This window comes from Scatophagus argus, chromosome 10 (genome assembly GCF_020382885.2).
Source record: "Scatophagus argus isolate fScaArg1 chromosome 10, fScaArg1.pri, whole genome shotgun sequence".
NCBI classification, from domain to species: domain Eukaryota; kingdom Metazoa; phylum Chordata; class Actinopteri; family Scatophagidae; genus Scatophagus; species Scatophagus argus.
The window spans coordinates 6,117,603-6,132,642 of NC_058502.1; the positions used below are offsets into that span (position 1 = coordinate 6,117,603).

Here is a 15,040-nt window from a genome sequence, read left to right on the forward strand (position 1 = left end):
CAGACAGGATGGACTGGCTGTCACGACTCCAGTTTTTACTTAAATGCTGATATTTTACATTTTTTATGTCAAAGAATGTAAGTTGGCATTTTTACAATGTAGGCATACACAGCAATCAATATAATCCTTAATTTTAATTTCAACGTGCTCAAAACATGTCTCCACAATAAAAGGAAATAACATAATTTTCTGAGTACTTTTTCTCTCAAGTAGGTCCTGCATGTGTGTGTTGGCTGGTTCCAGGAAAAAGTAGTTGCGAAGAGCAAGGTGTACTTATCTTTTTATATTTACTACCTATTCTGTGTGTGAGTGTATGTGTGTGTGTAAACAAGTCAAGGTTGCACAATCTTCCATTTTGATTAACTACACACTATACAAAGAAAAGGAAAAGTTAAAGAGGAGAAGCAGAAGCAAGCAATGAAAACTCTCAACTGGTTTTCTTTGCAGGATACACTGAAATCATGATGCATTTTTCTTCACACAGTAAAACCGAGTGATAAAAACATTATAATTCTTGATTGGCAACAAGATCTACATTTCAATGACCGATGGGCTAATTGTGATGTTTATGTTGCTCTATCTCTCCATTTCCATCTCCATTTCTACTCCTCCCTCCATCCACCCTCAACTCTTTCTTTATCTTACTGTGTCTCCTTCCTTGTCAAGGCGCAATTATTTGCAATTTGCCTAAGTCATCCATTTGCTGGGACACCAAGCATGAAAACGAGGCAATTTGGTGTAAAATGGAGGCAGGCGAGCATCTGAGCATATGTATGTATGTGTGTGTGTGTGTGTATGTGTGTGTGTGTGTGTGTGTGAGTGTGTGAGTGTGTGTGTGTGTGTGTGTGTGTGAGTATAAGACAGGGGAAGGTCCAGGCACTGCTGGGGGGCCATGCAAGAACTGTCACACAAAAGTGAAAATTAATGCAATGAACACACACACAGAGATAAATCTGTGTGTGTGTGTGTGTACCTACCAGTCTGCACACATGACAATGTCAAAGTGACCCTCTAGTGCTGAAATGTCTGATTCACAGTCCCACCTCACCACCCTGCAAGTACATATAAAACAAAGACAGCAAAGTTTAGCATTTGCAGAGCTGGTGACAGAAGAAAGTCATGCAGTGTCATGAGGCTTCATGAAGCTGCACAGCAAGCAACAGGAGTTTGCCCTTCAGCACTTATTTCCCGCCTCTTCTAAGAAGGCTTTGAGCTTCTAACTCCCTGTCACCTTTCTCTCTGACACCCACTGTTTTTCCGCCTCAGCAGAGACTTGGACAAAGTGTCAGGGAGGGAAGACATGTCATCTGCAAGGTAAAGAGAGGGAGCATCTGACATGACACTTGACATTTATACCATGTGAACACACACACACACACATACACGAAGAATGGCCACCCGCATACATGTTGCTACTCAATATCCTCTCTGTCCTCTCTTTACTGGCACAACCATGGGGAATAGTGAGAACCACAAAAAAGATAAACCGGAGGCGTAGTTTGATGAAGCTCAGTTTCATGTGTTCTTCTGATGATTTTTCCTCCAGAGCTGTCATATTTTGTTGCTTCTATGGAAATGCCTTTTTTTTCCACAGGTAAATGTAACAATTTAGTTTGATGTTTTGTTGGAGAGTGAAACATATTCGTGTAATTCTGTCCGTCTTGTTGGCAGATCTGACACTGTTTTCTCTGGGTTGCCAGGTTTGTCTGTGTCCATCAGTCTCAATGACAAATTTATCTGTCTGTTAATGTGTTTGTTTTTTTTATTCTTTTTTCTTCTTTCGCTGTAATAATTTGGTTGTTCCAGATTGTGTAAGGGCTGTGCTAATGCCACTTTCTCCTTCATCTCTTTTTCCACACCTCGCTCTTTCTCTCTCTTTCTCTCTTTCTCAGTCTGTTAGGCAGAGAGGGGGATTATTAATTAGGCATTATTAACACTCAGTAAACAAAACATTAGGCCCCGATAGAAACACAATCTCAATTCGCGGCAGGAGGTCCCCAGACACACACAAACATGCACATGCATGTGCACACACCATCACACAAAATGCCCCTCCCTCTCCCTCCCCTTGTCCAATCGCATCGTGCCCTTCGCCCTCTCTCGCGGTGCAGCGATGACAGCAGGCATAATCTGAAAAGAAAACAATCAAAGTAATGTAGCCTAATTATACGTTTACTTTTTCACTCCATCTTCCACTCATGTAAATATGTGCAGGAGGGTGAAACGAGAGAGAGAGAGAGAGAGAGAGAGAGAGAGAGAGAGGAACAGGAAGAGGAGCAAAATCGTCCGTCAGTGGCAAAATGTTTTTTGTTGTTTTTTTTAAGACAGGGACAACAATTAACTACGTTTTAGCTCGTCCTTGCATATGAGGTATGTGTGTTTGTGTGTGTGTGTGTGTGTGTGTGTGTGCGTGTGTGACTGTGCAGGTAGTGGAAAGTTCCCTCAATGGTTTCTGGATGAGACTTCCCTTTCAAAAGGAATCATTTTTTCTTAGATGACTGTCCGCATGCACACAAACACACAAACACACACACACACACAGAGTTAAAAATGTTAACTACTACTACATATTTGTGTCAGACCGCAGCGATAAAAGGCCCAGTGCAGAGGTCAGAAATCACCTGGCAGATACGTGTGTTGACCCAAACTTTCCAGCTTGCCTGTTCCTCTCGGCCAGTCTTCGTACATCTGACGTGCCACAGTCAAGGATTTACAGACACATTTACAGATGCTGAAAGAAAATGCTTAAAGATTCAGTATTAAAGGAAATAAATGCAATCTGTATTTGCATACAGCACATATGTCCAAAGACGTACTGAAGAAGATGCACAGCAATCAAGTCTGTTTTACTTAAATTGCCCAGTATGACAAATCACAAATCTATTCTGAGACCCTGGAAGGAAAAACTCCCCACACAAAGGGCTCACGATGAGCAACAGCAGAGGTATCCTGACAGACATACAACAGGTGTTGTGTCTACAGAACACATCACGAATGGTGTCTGTTAACACACCAGTATTCACCTGCAAAAAGTTTTCCATCCATTTTCTATACCACTTATCCGTCAGGGTTGCGGGGGAGCTGGAGCCTATCCCAGCTGACTACGGGCGAGAGGCGGGGTTCACCCTGGACTGGTCGCCAGTCAATCGCAGGGCCAACACACAAAGACAGACAACCACACACTCTCACACTCACACCTAGGGACAATGTAGAGTAGCCAATTAACCTAATGTGCATGTTTTTGGTATTGTGGGAGGAATCCGGAGTACCCGGACAAAACCCACGCAGGCACAGGGAAGGGCTCCACACAGAAGGGCCCGGACCGGGATTCAAACCTGAAACCCTCTTGCTGGTTTGGGAGTGTTGTATGTCATGTCACGTTGTGAAGGAGCAGCATAAAGAGACACAAACGCTGAACAGGACCTTGTTTATGTAAAAACACATATGGTGGACACCCACATAGAGATGACATGAGTGAGCAGAGCTGATCTCCAGGGATAGAGAGCCAGCCTGCAGAAGCAGATCACAGCAGCCTCTAGTTGGATCAATGGGAAGGCTTTTAACCACAGATACACAAAGTCCCACTCCCTCCCTCTCTCACTCGCTCTCTCACACACACACACACACACACAAACACATACCCACAGATGAACGCACACAAAAAGGGAGGGCGATTGATGTCAAGTTGTCTAGTAATACACTGGCTTGTGGAGTTGCAAAGCAATTCAATTAGGATTTCCTTGTCTTTAAAGCTTGCAAAGAGCTGAGACAAATCCAATCAACAAAGACAGAGAGCAGAAGGGAGAGAGAGAGAGAGAGAGAGAGAGAGAGAGAGAGAGAGAGAGAGATCAGGAATGCGTGATAGATGGATTGATAGCTGGAGAGCCAATCCAAAATTAAAGAGGCCCCCCAGATACGGATACACAAGAATATGTAGGTTAGCATGCATTTACATACAAGCGTGCCTACACGACCATAAGTACACAACACACACACACACACACACACACACACGCTGGGCACCTACAAATCAGTGTGTTATGCATAGGGATGACAGGGCGAAGAGCAGAGCAGCTTACTGTAATCTCATCACCAGCACACCAGTGGGGAAGAGGTTAGCACAAACACACACACACACACACACACATACACACAGAAATAAAGAGGAAAAGGTGAACTGGAGAGACAGATATTTGAGCATTATTGAACATTAAGGTGGAGGAATATTTGCTCCCATCACCTGAAGTAGAGAAGTAGCAGGGAATGACATGCATCAATCATTCTTAATGCAACATTTCAATTGATTTTCAACATGAGTATTCAAGGTCAGAGCAAACAGAGTCTCTCCTCTCTCTGGTGTGTATTTGTGTGTAGTTCTGCGCTACAGTTGAGGTCAACAACTTCTGAGGAAAGGGAAAAATCCATTCTGTACGCGTATCTAAATGTCGCCTATTCACAACTTCTTTTCCCGCATATCTTCTCATCTATTTCACAATGTAAAACTGAGCCATATCACAACCCACTATCTCTTTCTATTGTAACACAAGCCACACAATAAGTACGTGTGAGGCAAACAGTGGCCATTAGCACAAGGCTAAGACCAGCAGCTTCCTCAGCGAGAGGAAATGCCACACAGTGCCTGCAGTGTGTGAATGGACCAATTTGGCTGAGCCCAGAACAAATTATCTGCCTTTCTCAACCCTCCCCTCTCTCTTTCTCTGTGTGTTCGATCCATTCTTGCTATGATTTCACTTACAATTCTCTCTATGTGTTTGTTCCGTGAAACAAAGCAGTTGGTCTATGGTGTATTGTTTGCTTGCCCAAGTGTGAGTGTGTGTGTGTTTTACAGGCTCCATAATGTTATTGTTTGGTCTTATTGTGATCACTAAAGGAGCACTGTAGCCGGATGAGAGAGAGATATTGTAAGCAAAGCTAAATATGGAAAGTGCCATACTGGTCAATGGGGAAGAAATGTGTATTTATATTTCCTGCTTTTGTGAAGCAACTGCAGCGAGTCACAGCTTCTTTTTCTTGTGTGTGTAGTTGTTGAGTGAATAAAGTGAGATCTGGGAGGATGCGAGAGAATGGACAAGAATGATGAAAGAGGATGGGAAGAAAGTAGAGGGAAAACAAGAAGCTACAAAGGAGATAAAACAGGGAGAGGTCTAAAATGGGTAGAGAAGAGCAAGCTGACAGGAGCTGATCAATAACTCACTCAAAGAACAAATGTTGGTGGGGGAAAAAAATCTCACCTAAAGATTTGTCCTAAAAACTTAATTATAGGCCTAAAACTTAACCACAAAAACATTTTAAACAAACCTTTGCTTCTAAAACACTCATCAAGCCCTTAACCGTAGCCTCGGAATTACATGAAATCTCAAACTAAATCTGACAGGATGGCAATTACTGTGCTCTTAACATGGCATTGTGGGCAGTTGGGATTGGTTGATGCCATGGTGAGCGCTTGTGCTGGGTATTTGTCACTGTGGACGCCCCATCTGCTGCTTTTGCCTAAAGATAAAGGAGGTAGATGGTGGCTCTTCTTCCCTCATTCCTACCCAATCTTTGATTTCAGGCCCGTAACTCCAAGGTTACAGCACATTGTCTGCTTTTTTTTAATGATACTGCCTACCAGAGTCACCGTAAAGCTGAAATACACAGCGTGGAAGCAAACGATTAGCAATAATAATGGTTTAGACTGCAGGATGTATTTGATGTTTAATGTACAGTAACACCTGGCACAAAGTTTCACGGTTGATTGAGCAGAAACTATGAGATTAATGATTTTCCCAGTGTATTTATACACCCAGTTTATCAGGTTCTTGCTAAAATTAAAGAATTCTTATACAACAGTCCTGCAGTAAAGGTTATGAGGTTCAGTCTTTGTTGGAGCCGTTTCAGAGAGGTGTTGCTTCAACTTTAAAGATTTGAAGTTTATGGTCATTTGGTAGAATGTAATTCCTGGTGCTGCATAATACACAGAGCTGTTTCTGTTATTCAGCCCACCTTCACTCACATAAATGGGGTGTACAAAATAATAGAAACACTTTTCAGTAAAATGGTATAATCAGATTGCATTAGTTTTAGCCGGATGAACCCCAAAAAACTGACAACGGAGTGTATATTACACTCAAAAGGCACATTTGATATTTATGTGTGATGAGTCTGAAAACATCACATGCCCAAACTGGTCTCCCCCCCCCCCACAAGAAAAATGTATATGTTTCTGCCAGTTTATCACATGTATCACGTATTGTTGTATTGTTGTTAAATGAATGTGATAAAACAAAAAAGATCACATATGAAATTGTTGTTTCTGTACTAATGTTACACATGCTAAAACTGCATTCCATTACATGGTTTTTAATTTTTATCGCATGTGATGAAATCTGGACTTTTGTGTGCAGGAATGCCAAAACAATTAACCCCCACCCCCAAACAAAAGTCAACATTTTTCACACATATAAAACCGTATGACTGCATATAAATAAATGTGAGCTAGGGAAACGAGGCAGACAAAAAGAGGAGGAGAGAGGACGATGAAAGGATACTCTGAATGGACTTCTCGTTCCCATCTGATAGCAGAACTTCTTTCACGTCAGCACAAATGGCAACCTGAGAGACAGAGAGACCGAGAAATGAAACAACACAGAACAAAAGAACAAAACCAAAAAGCACCCTTAGATGAAGCAAACATCCGCATACACACACACACACACAAAGTAATGACATAACCATATCTACAAAGCTTCACTCTTGCAACCCAGCCTGCCCCACCCTCTCTCTGTATTGCTCCCTCTCCTCCCTGCCATTTCCCTCTCTATCTTCCCCCCATTTTTATGTCTGCATTATTTTAATCATTCAATCAAATCAGTCAATACTTTTATCATTGTGGCTAGCGGTGGGGGCTGCTATCTTGCTATCACTCTGTTCAGTAATTGCATTGTGACAGGGGATGATGGCAAGCGCAGAGCCTTTTCATTTGACGCTGGGTGTTTATCGGCCCGAGCCATCACTCCGTTCGCCGCTGTCACTCTGCACTCGGCTCGCCGGGCCTGCCTGATGCCCTTCATATAACTTTGCAGAGCAGACTGTGAGAGACGAAGAGAAAGAGAAGGAGAGGGAGGGAGGCGGGAGAATGGATAGACAGCTTTGTGCTGGGCTGTGTGAGGAAGATATAGATAGAGAGGTGTGTTCTTTACTATAACCTCATCACATTCTCTTTTCTCTTTTTTCATATCAGCAAGTGTGTGTCAGGCTGTCAATTTCTGTTAAAGAGAGTGTGTGTGTGTGTGTATGTGTGTGCATATACCCAAGGGTGAGTCGAAGTGCAAGTAGCTATTGTGTTGCTATATTTGGCTGATTTAATGTAATCTTATGATTCATATGACATATATGTAGAAAATACATAAGTGTATGAAAAAAATCTGAAAACATATGCATACATGCTTTGACACACATAAACTCTCTCTCTCTCTGTCTCTCACTCTCTCTCTCTCTCTCTCACACACACATGTTAAGGCCCTGCAGGGTGTGTGAGGGGGGTCACTGAGTGCTGCACTTCCCACCATCTGCTCATATGGAGGAAGGGACCTCCAGGCTGAACCAGAGCATTCAGCCGAAAGATCAGCAGCCCAACCTTGCAACCCATGAGCACTAAGCCGCCACCCTCCACCACCACCACTGCTCACATATGCAGTCAGACTATATCAAATGCTTATCACATCAAATGCTTACATCTGAGCCTAACAAAGGACACCAAAATGTCAAACCCTACACGTCACTGTGAAGCATGTAAACCAATATCAAACAAAAAAATTGAACAATTCATTCAGTGCATAATCCAGTCCTAACCAGAACACTGTCACATCATCAGAACTGACTTGTTTTTCAGCAGCGATTTGTAACAGTTTTGGAGGCCAGTGACAAATTTTGTTGTCCTGCTGAAAGTGGTGTCAGATCAATATGTGCCATTCTGAAAGGCATGAGTGAACCAGCAGTACATATCTTCTGTTTTGTTTTTCTTTTTTTAATTTGGAAGACTAGTTGAAGACTGTTATATTTTTGTGTTAGGTAATGTAACTTATTTATATGTACTTATTTCGCTCCAAACCAAAAAAGTCAGCATGATGCTGGCACTAGAAGAAAAGTCAGACAAAATTTCACCTGTTGGCACCACAAGTAGTTTGTAGATCAACAGACACATTAGGATTCGCACTCTGATTACCACAAATGTCTGCACAAAATCCTGTGGTTACCCATCTGTCTGCAGGGTGAATAAAAACCTTCATCAGGCTGATTTGGGCAGAACATGAGGTCTCAAGTCTGCCAAATAAAGTTTAATTTAATCTATTCTGGGGTCGAGGCTACAAACATTAGGGTGACAAATCTTTATTTGACTACCTGTGACTGTTGATGTAGGTGGATGCTTTCTTTTGCTCCACATTGTCAGGGAAATGCATCAAATATAATGCTAAAATCAAAAGTGTTTAACAGGGCACTGCTGGGGGAGATGCATGAAAAAGCAAGGGGGAATTAAATCAGGGCCTGAAATGGTAAAGAACAGAAAACAAAGACTAAAGGATGGGCTGAATGGAAGCAAAGACGTGCAACAGCTAAAGGAATAATTAATGAACTGTTCACAAGGGCCAGAGAGAAATAAACTTGAATGTGGTGTCAGTGGCAGATGAAGGAGGGATGAGGAGAAGCACAGGTGTGAAGGAAGGACTCCATCTCAAGCCACCAATGTCAAAACATGGTGTATTGACTGCTAAGAGATAAAAACCAGGCTTACACACACACACACACACAAACGCACACACACAGACAGAATGGCATCTAGCAGATCGATTGGACACTGACGCCTGCTATGTGGAGGGGCCCTTAAGACCCTAGCTAATAAACCCTATGGCTGACAGACTGCACTATACCTGAGTGTGTCAATGTGTGTGTGTGTGTGTGTGTGTGTGTGTGTCAATACAGGACAGCTTTTAAAACCCAAGCTAGTTCATAAAGCCAGATGTCACCACTCAGGTGGTCTGGTGATTGAGTGTGTTGATAAATATAATGAAAGGCAATATTGTAATTATTATATCTTCTATAAATATAACTCTGTTAACCCTAAAAACGACATCACATCTGAACAACCTGTTCTGTTTCACAAGGCTGCTTGACACCAGTTTTTACTGAGCAGAGAGGAGAAAACGTGTGGTTGTCCTTGTTACTCAGGATAATCTTGTGTTTCATGAATGAGCTCGGTTGATTCAGTATTAAAATACAACATTAAAAGGTCAAGATAACGTTGCCATGTTAACAGTTAATGCATGTGTATGTCCAATATAATTAAACAAGAACGCAAATTAAAGCTAACTGACAAAACAAACCATAAAATAATCTCTGAGTTTACATGAATTATATATGTAACTGTGTCACGGCCTTCAGGGAGTGACAGACATGAGAATCCTCTGACTGTTTCTGGACTTATATGCTGTTATAAGCACTGTAAATTACTCTTAGACCAAAAACTTTAGATTGACACACCCAGAGTTTAAGTTATTTAAGCAGTTAGGAGGTACCCACAGGCAGAAGATGTTCTGTGAATATGGCCTAAGGTGATAAACGCTGATGTGAAGACATGCGATCCACTGTTATTTTCATGTGGGTGAAGAGTGGGCGTGGAAACCCTTATGAAGGTATGCAAACACTTTTGCGCGCACACATACACACAAACAAATGTGCAGTTGCATGCGCGGTGCCTGCAGGAGAAGTGTCATGGCTTCCCTAATGAAACTGACCCTCACAGATCAATATACAAACAGCATGGGCACACAGTATCCATACCTATTCATATACATACCATTCACTTCTTGTGTGCCTGTGTGTATGTGTGTGTGTGTGTGTGTGTGTGTGTGTGTGTGTGTGTGTGTGACTTACCATGAGCCCAGCAAGACAAGTCATACCTCCTCCTAACTCACACACTGCACCCCTGAGAGGCAGAGAGGGAGAGAGAGACTGGGAGTGAGATTCACCTTACAGAGCCAAACCTAGCAGTTTAGCGCACACACACACACACACACACACACACACACACACACACACACACATCACTGCACATACTGTACAGTAGATGCATGCCTGAATACAAACACATGCACACATACACACACAGTAAACACAGCAGGGTAAGAAATATCAATTCAACCATCAACCTGAAAGCTGAATACTGAACATTGAGAAGCACAGGCTCAATCAGCAGGAATCTGAGAAAACACACACACTCACACACACACAGTCCGGTAGCATGCATGCTCATTCAACCCTTCTCTCTCCATCTTCTTCCTCCTTTCATCTCCGCTTCCCCTCCATCTCTACCCCTGTCCTCTTTCATCCCTCCCTGCCTCCCTCCCTCTCTTGCTGACCTTCACCACGCTGCTCTGATCAATACCCCTCTCTTCCTCGCCTCCCGCCTCTTGAATGTTAAAACAGGAAATCAAAGGGTGACGTTCCACCTTGAGTGGAAATCAAAGGTGCCTGGGTGCTTTTCAGCCCTGTGCTGCAGGGCAGGCCAGCGCTCAGCAGACGAGAGCAGGGGAAAGAGCAACACAGAACAACACAGCGTGCCACGGAAAGATACAGAATGACACAGTCGCCAAGCATTCAGTGCAGGCTTAACACTCGGGAAAAGTCGTGGTGCTGATGTCTTCCCTGATAACTGCACTTTTTAATTTGAAATAATGGCCAAATATAGCAGATTAACAGGTTAAATGTAGAAGAACTGATATACTTTGGTGTAATTACGTTTGATAAAATGGATACTGTAATCTCACAGCAGCTGTGTGTTAGCATTTCAGAGGATGTTGCCACTTCCCGTCGCTCCACCTCCACCTCCCTGCTGCTAATTTGCGTTGTCAGTTTTCACTTTAATTTCACCGAAGGGGAGATTTTCAAAGTGACTCTTCAGTGAGTCTTTCTCTTCTGTGGTTCCACAATCTGTTATCACAACAAATGTGATGCTTTCAATAAGTTTGCTCTTCCTGATTTGTATCATAAAGCAATTTCTCCTCATACAGCAGGTTTCATGTGAAATCAATCATGGTAGAAAGAAAGTCATTATTTGCTGCCAAACATCTTTCTCAGTGCCTCATTTGTTTACAAAGCCATATTTCAAAACGAGGTAAATATTTTATCGATGTCAAACTGTTACAGAAAAACGAAAATGTCTTAACCGTCTGTATTAGAATGACAGTGTACCCTGAGTTTCTAAACTGACACTTCAATAAAACCTAAAAACAACCATGTAGATCCTGATCCATGTTATTAATCACAGATGTTGGGCCTTGGCTTAATGCTGAAACAGTAGGAGAGGAAAAGGAAGAACTCACTTGAACATGTGACGTTTCTGCAGACAGTAGTGAGCCATCACCTCTTCAGACGGCCACACACCTAAACCAGAGGAAGAGAGTTAAAGACTCAGTTACTGGCTATTTGCAGGCATTTATCTAACGCCTGTTATGTGCTTTGATTCCAGTGTCTCAACATCAAAATGCCTTAATATTGATATAAAACCCAAATAAAAACAATGAGTGTTCAGTCAAACATAATTGGATGCATTGTGTTTTCCAGCCTGTGTTCATTTGCTTCTCTTGTGGTTTCCACCTTGCTTGTGATCCAAGGCTTCTCTGTCTGTCTGTCTGTCTGTCTTTCTATCCTAAATCCTTGCAACACACTCTCTCATCGGGCACTGTGTATGTAATGTGTGTGTGTGTGTATGTGTGACAGGGGGTCCGGTGGGTGATAATCACAGCATGCAGGCCTGTCTGGCTTATCACCTACCGTCAGCCCCTCTCCTTCTGCTGTGCATGTAACACACACTAACGCACACACACTTGCATGCTTAGTGCTATTTTCCCTCTGTCTCTCAACACACACGCACACAAATCTTGGCAGTAGAAAAAGTAAACATTCATTTGAATAAAACTTCAGCTTTTTTTGCCTCTGGCTTTGAACAAGAAGGTTCGGCTTGGCGCCGTCTGTGTGTGTTTGTGTGAGCATGTGCGTCTGTATGTGTCTGTGCGTACGTTTATATGAAGGAGTTGTTGAGAAAAAGAGAATGGGGGGGGGGTATATGAGTTGGAGAGAGCAAGCGAGGGAGGGAGGGAGACAGAGATAGAAAATGAGCGAGGTAACGAGAGCGAACTGGGGAGGGAGGGAGGGTTAGAGGAGGAGAGAAAAGGTGGTAGTCGATATAATAAGCGGCTTACAGGCGGTCTCTCTTCACCTCATGGGGCAGACATCGCTGCTCTCTCACTCTCCCTCACTGTGTCTATCTCTCTCCCTCGCTCTCTCGCTTTCCCCTCGCTCCAGTCCGCCAAGATTAGCTCAAGCAAGCAGGATTTAATAATGCCTATTGATAAAATGTCCAAATATTCCTTTTCCCCATTAGGAAAAAAAAAACAAGCTTTCTGCGTCTTTGCCTGACAGAACACACACACAAACACACACACAGACACACACACAGACAAGTACAATGACAGCCAGAGTAGCTCTACTGTGTGTCTAGTGAGCATCAATCCATGTAAGGCTTAAATAAGGTGACATTTTAAATTCCATCTGTTATTCCCCTTCAGCCAGGCGCTTGTCACAAAAAAACTTCACACGGTCAACTGTTGTGCTGGTGGTGTACTGGAAACTATCTCATGATGTGGTGTTCGTTGTTGTTTCCTTGTAGTTCATATGTTCTGGATTTGTATTCTTTATAATTCTTAGAAATTTTATTCTGGGTGAGTATGTGTTTAAATACTAGAGCTGGAGGGATCTTTTTAATGTCAACAAATGCCATTAAAGGTTCAACCAACAATTCATCAGTCCAGCTCTCAATACTTTCCTGATTTCCTTCCTTGTCTGTGCCTCTAAGCATCAAGTCTATTCACTTCCACTGAGGACATAAATCTCAACAACTGGGTCAAAATTTCAGGTTAAATTTATTAATAAGGTAGGTATAAGTAATTCCCTAAAGCAGCAAGGCATTATAGTTTTTAGAAAACATTACCCACACAGGAGTAAATAGCACATTTCTTTGGGTCTGTTTTCAGCTGTGAATGCATACATTTTCTGCTGCACTACTGTGTATTTACGGCAGCAGAACGGTGTATGGGAGATTGACTTTTGCAGCAATGTGACTCATTGTCGGTTTTGGTCTTTGCAAAGGATTTGGTGACAATGAGAAGAATACAGGATGCAGAATTATTCTTTAATAAAAGGACACTTTCCTGTGTTTAAGAAAGGCTGGAGGATCACTGATTTCAACTACGGTTCATGATTTTAACGGATCATTCTGTAATTAATCCAGACACACAAGTGCAAAAAGTAAGCCAACACAATGGAGGAAATGTCATGTACTAATAAATAAGAAAAATAGAGGCTAAAATTAATTTAAATTTTTAAAATACTTATTGTCACATTTGTCAAAACAATGCAATGTGATAGAGATTTTAGACTCTGTGTTTAGTGCAGGTACAGGATAAAGTGAGATGCTACTTTATTTCCCTGACAAATAAAAAGCAGTTCATTCAGTTCCAGTATTCACCAGACAGAAAGAACAGATGATTAAAAGCCTTGTTCCTGCTGCAGGACTGAGCATGGAAAACTGGAGCAACTTCAGTCCCTGTTCATCCTCTGGAACACCTGTGTGTTTGGGGTATTGTGTGTCTGAAGCTGCATCTTAATTCTCCCCTCCCCCTCCTTAACTTCGACCTCGTCCTCTTTTGATTGTGTGTTCACATGAAACATAATAATGTCCCAGCACACACCTCTGCCCTGTCAGATGACAGTTTAGCCCCTCCTCCCTCCGTCCACAGATGTGTGTCACCGTGGCACTTGACATCATGGACCACCCAAAACATCTTGGGCAGATGAACAGCAGAGGGTGGTAATGCAACATTAAAATTTCATCCTGAAGCTGAGGGGGAAGGTGTCTGGGGGAGAATTTGGACAAAGCCTTACTTTACCCTTGTCTCTGATTGTTGAGGGGAGTGTACATCTGTACATGTTCAACCCTCAATGCCTCAAGGCCAAGACCATCTGTTATCAAGAAAACACAAGATAACGCTGTGCCCAAGAGTTCATTTCAGTAACAATAATGTAAAGCTTAAAACCAAACACGTCTCCATGTTTTCATACCCTCTGCCGAGGGCCTCTCCCTGTCCAGTGACTGGTGGCCACACTTCCACAGTAACTTTCTTTAATACAAAGTTATGTGTCTGCGTGTGTGCGTGTGTGTGACTGTCTGAGCAGATGCATGTGTGTGTGTGTGTGTGTGTGAGAGAGAGAGAGAGAGAGAGAGAGAGAGCAAGCAAACCGGACACCACTAAGTAATAAAGCTTTGTAAAGCATATGTGAATCTGATGGTTAATCCCCAACTCCAATAACATTAATAGCCCAGGGTGATAAAAAAAAAATGTCTGTGTGTTTGTGTATGTGCATGCATGCTTGGTGTGATAAGTATGTGGTGCCTGTTTGTGTGTGTGTGTTTGTGTGTGTGTGTGTGTGTGCCTCCCAGGTCGAGGAGCACTGTAGGAAATGAAGGGATCAGGAGTAGAGAGCAGATTATTCTTCCTAAGGATAATGAAATTATTTCTCACCTTCAATTACTAGATGAGGAAAGGAAGCAGTCTAGGTGTGTGTGAGTGTGTGTGTGTGTGTGTGTGTGTGTATCAGCTTAATATAGTTATCACTCCCAGAAACTAAACCTTGTCTGTGGTGTTACACTGAAAACCATATGCGCAGCTTAATGGGGTTGTGTGCTGGAAACATTGTTCACTCGCCTCTGGGTTGCTGCTGTTGGTTAAGGGATAATCAAAACCTGTGACATAAACAAAAACTTGAGATGTTCTGAGAAAAAAAAGATTGTTTACCGTTTACCGTTTACCATGTATTGTGGCTTTACATGTCTGTTGCACATGTGTTCATTTTATACATGAGAGGGTTTGATAATTGTTCATTTGCAAACCAGTTTTTCTCCCTTGCGGTGCCGTGGGGCTGC

The 15,040-nt window shown here is 42.5% G+C and overlaps 1 protein-coding gene across 1 annotated transcript in view; it reads right to left on the minus strand.

Moving 5' to 3' along the window:
- The window catches only part of camkmt (calmodulin-lysine N-methyltransferase), a 94,574-nt gene that overhangs the window by 20,525 nt on the left and 59,009 nt on the right, over positions 1-15,040 (minus strand). The window contains exons 4-8 of the mRNA XM_046402450.1: positions 11,382-11,442; positions 9,934-9,985; positions 6,552-6,615; positions 2,622-2,688; positions 978-1,052 (exon numbers count right to left, since the gene is read on the minus strand). Coding sequence (XP_046258406.1) covers positions 978-1,052; positions 2,622-2,688; positions 6,552-6,615; positions 9,934-9,985; positions 11,382-11,442 — 319 coding nt within the window. The remainder of the gene's footprint in view (positions 1-977; positions 1,053-2,621; positions 2,689-6,551; positions 6,616-9,933; positions 9,986-11,381; positions 11,443-15,040) is intronic.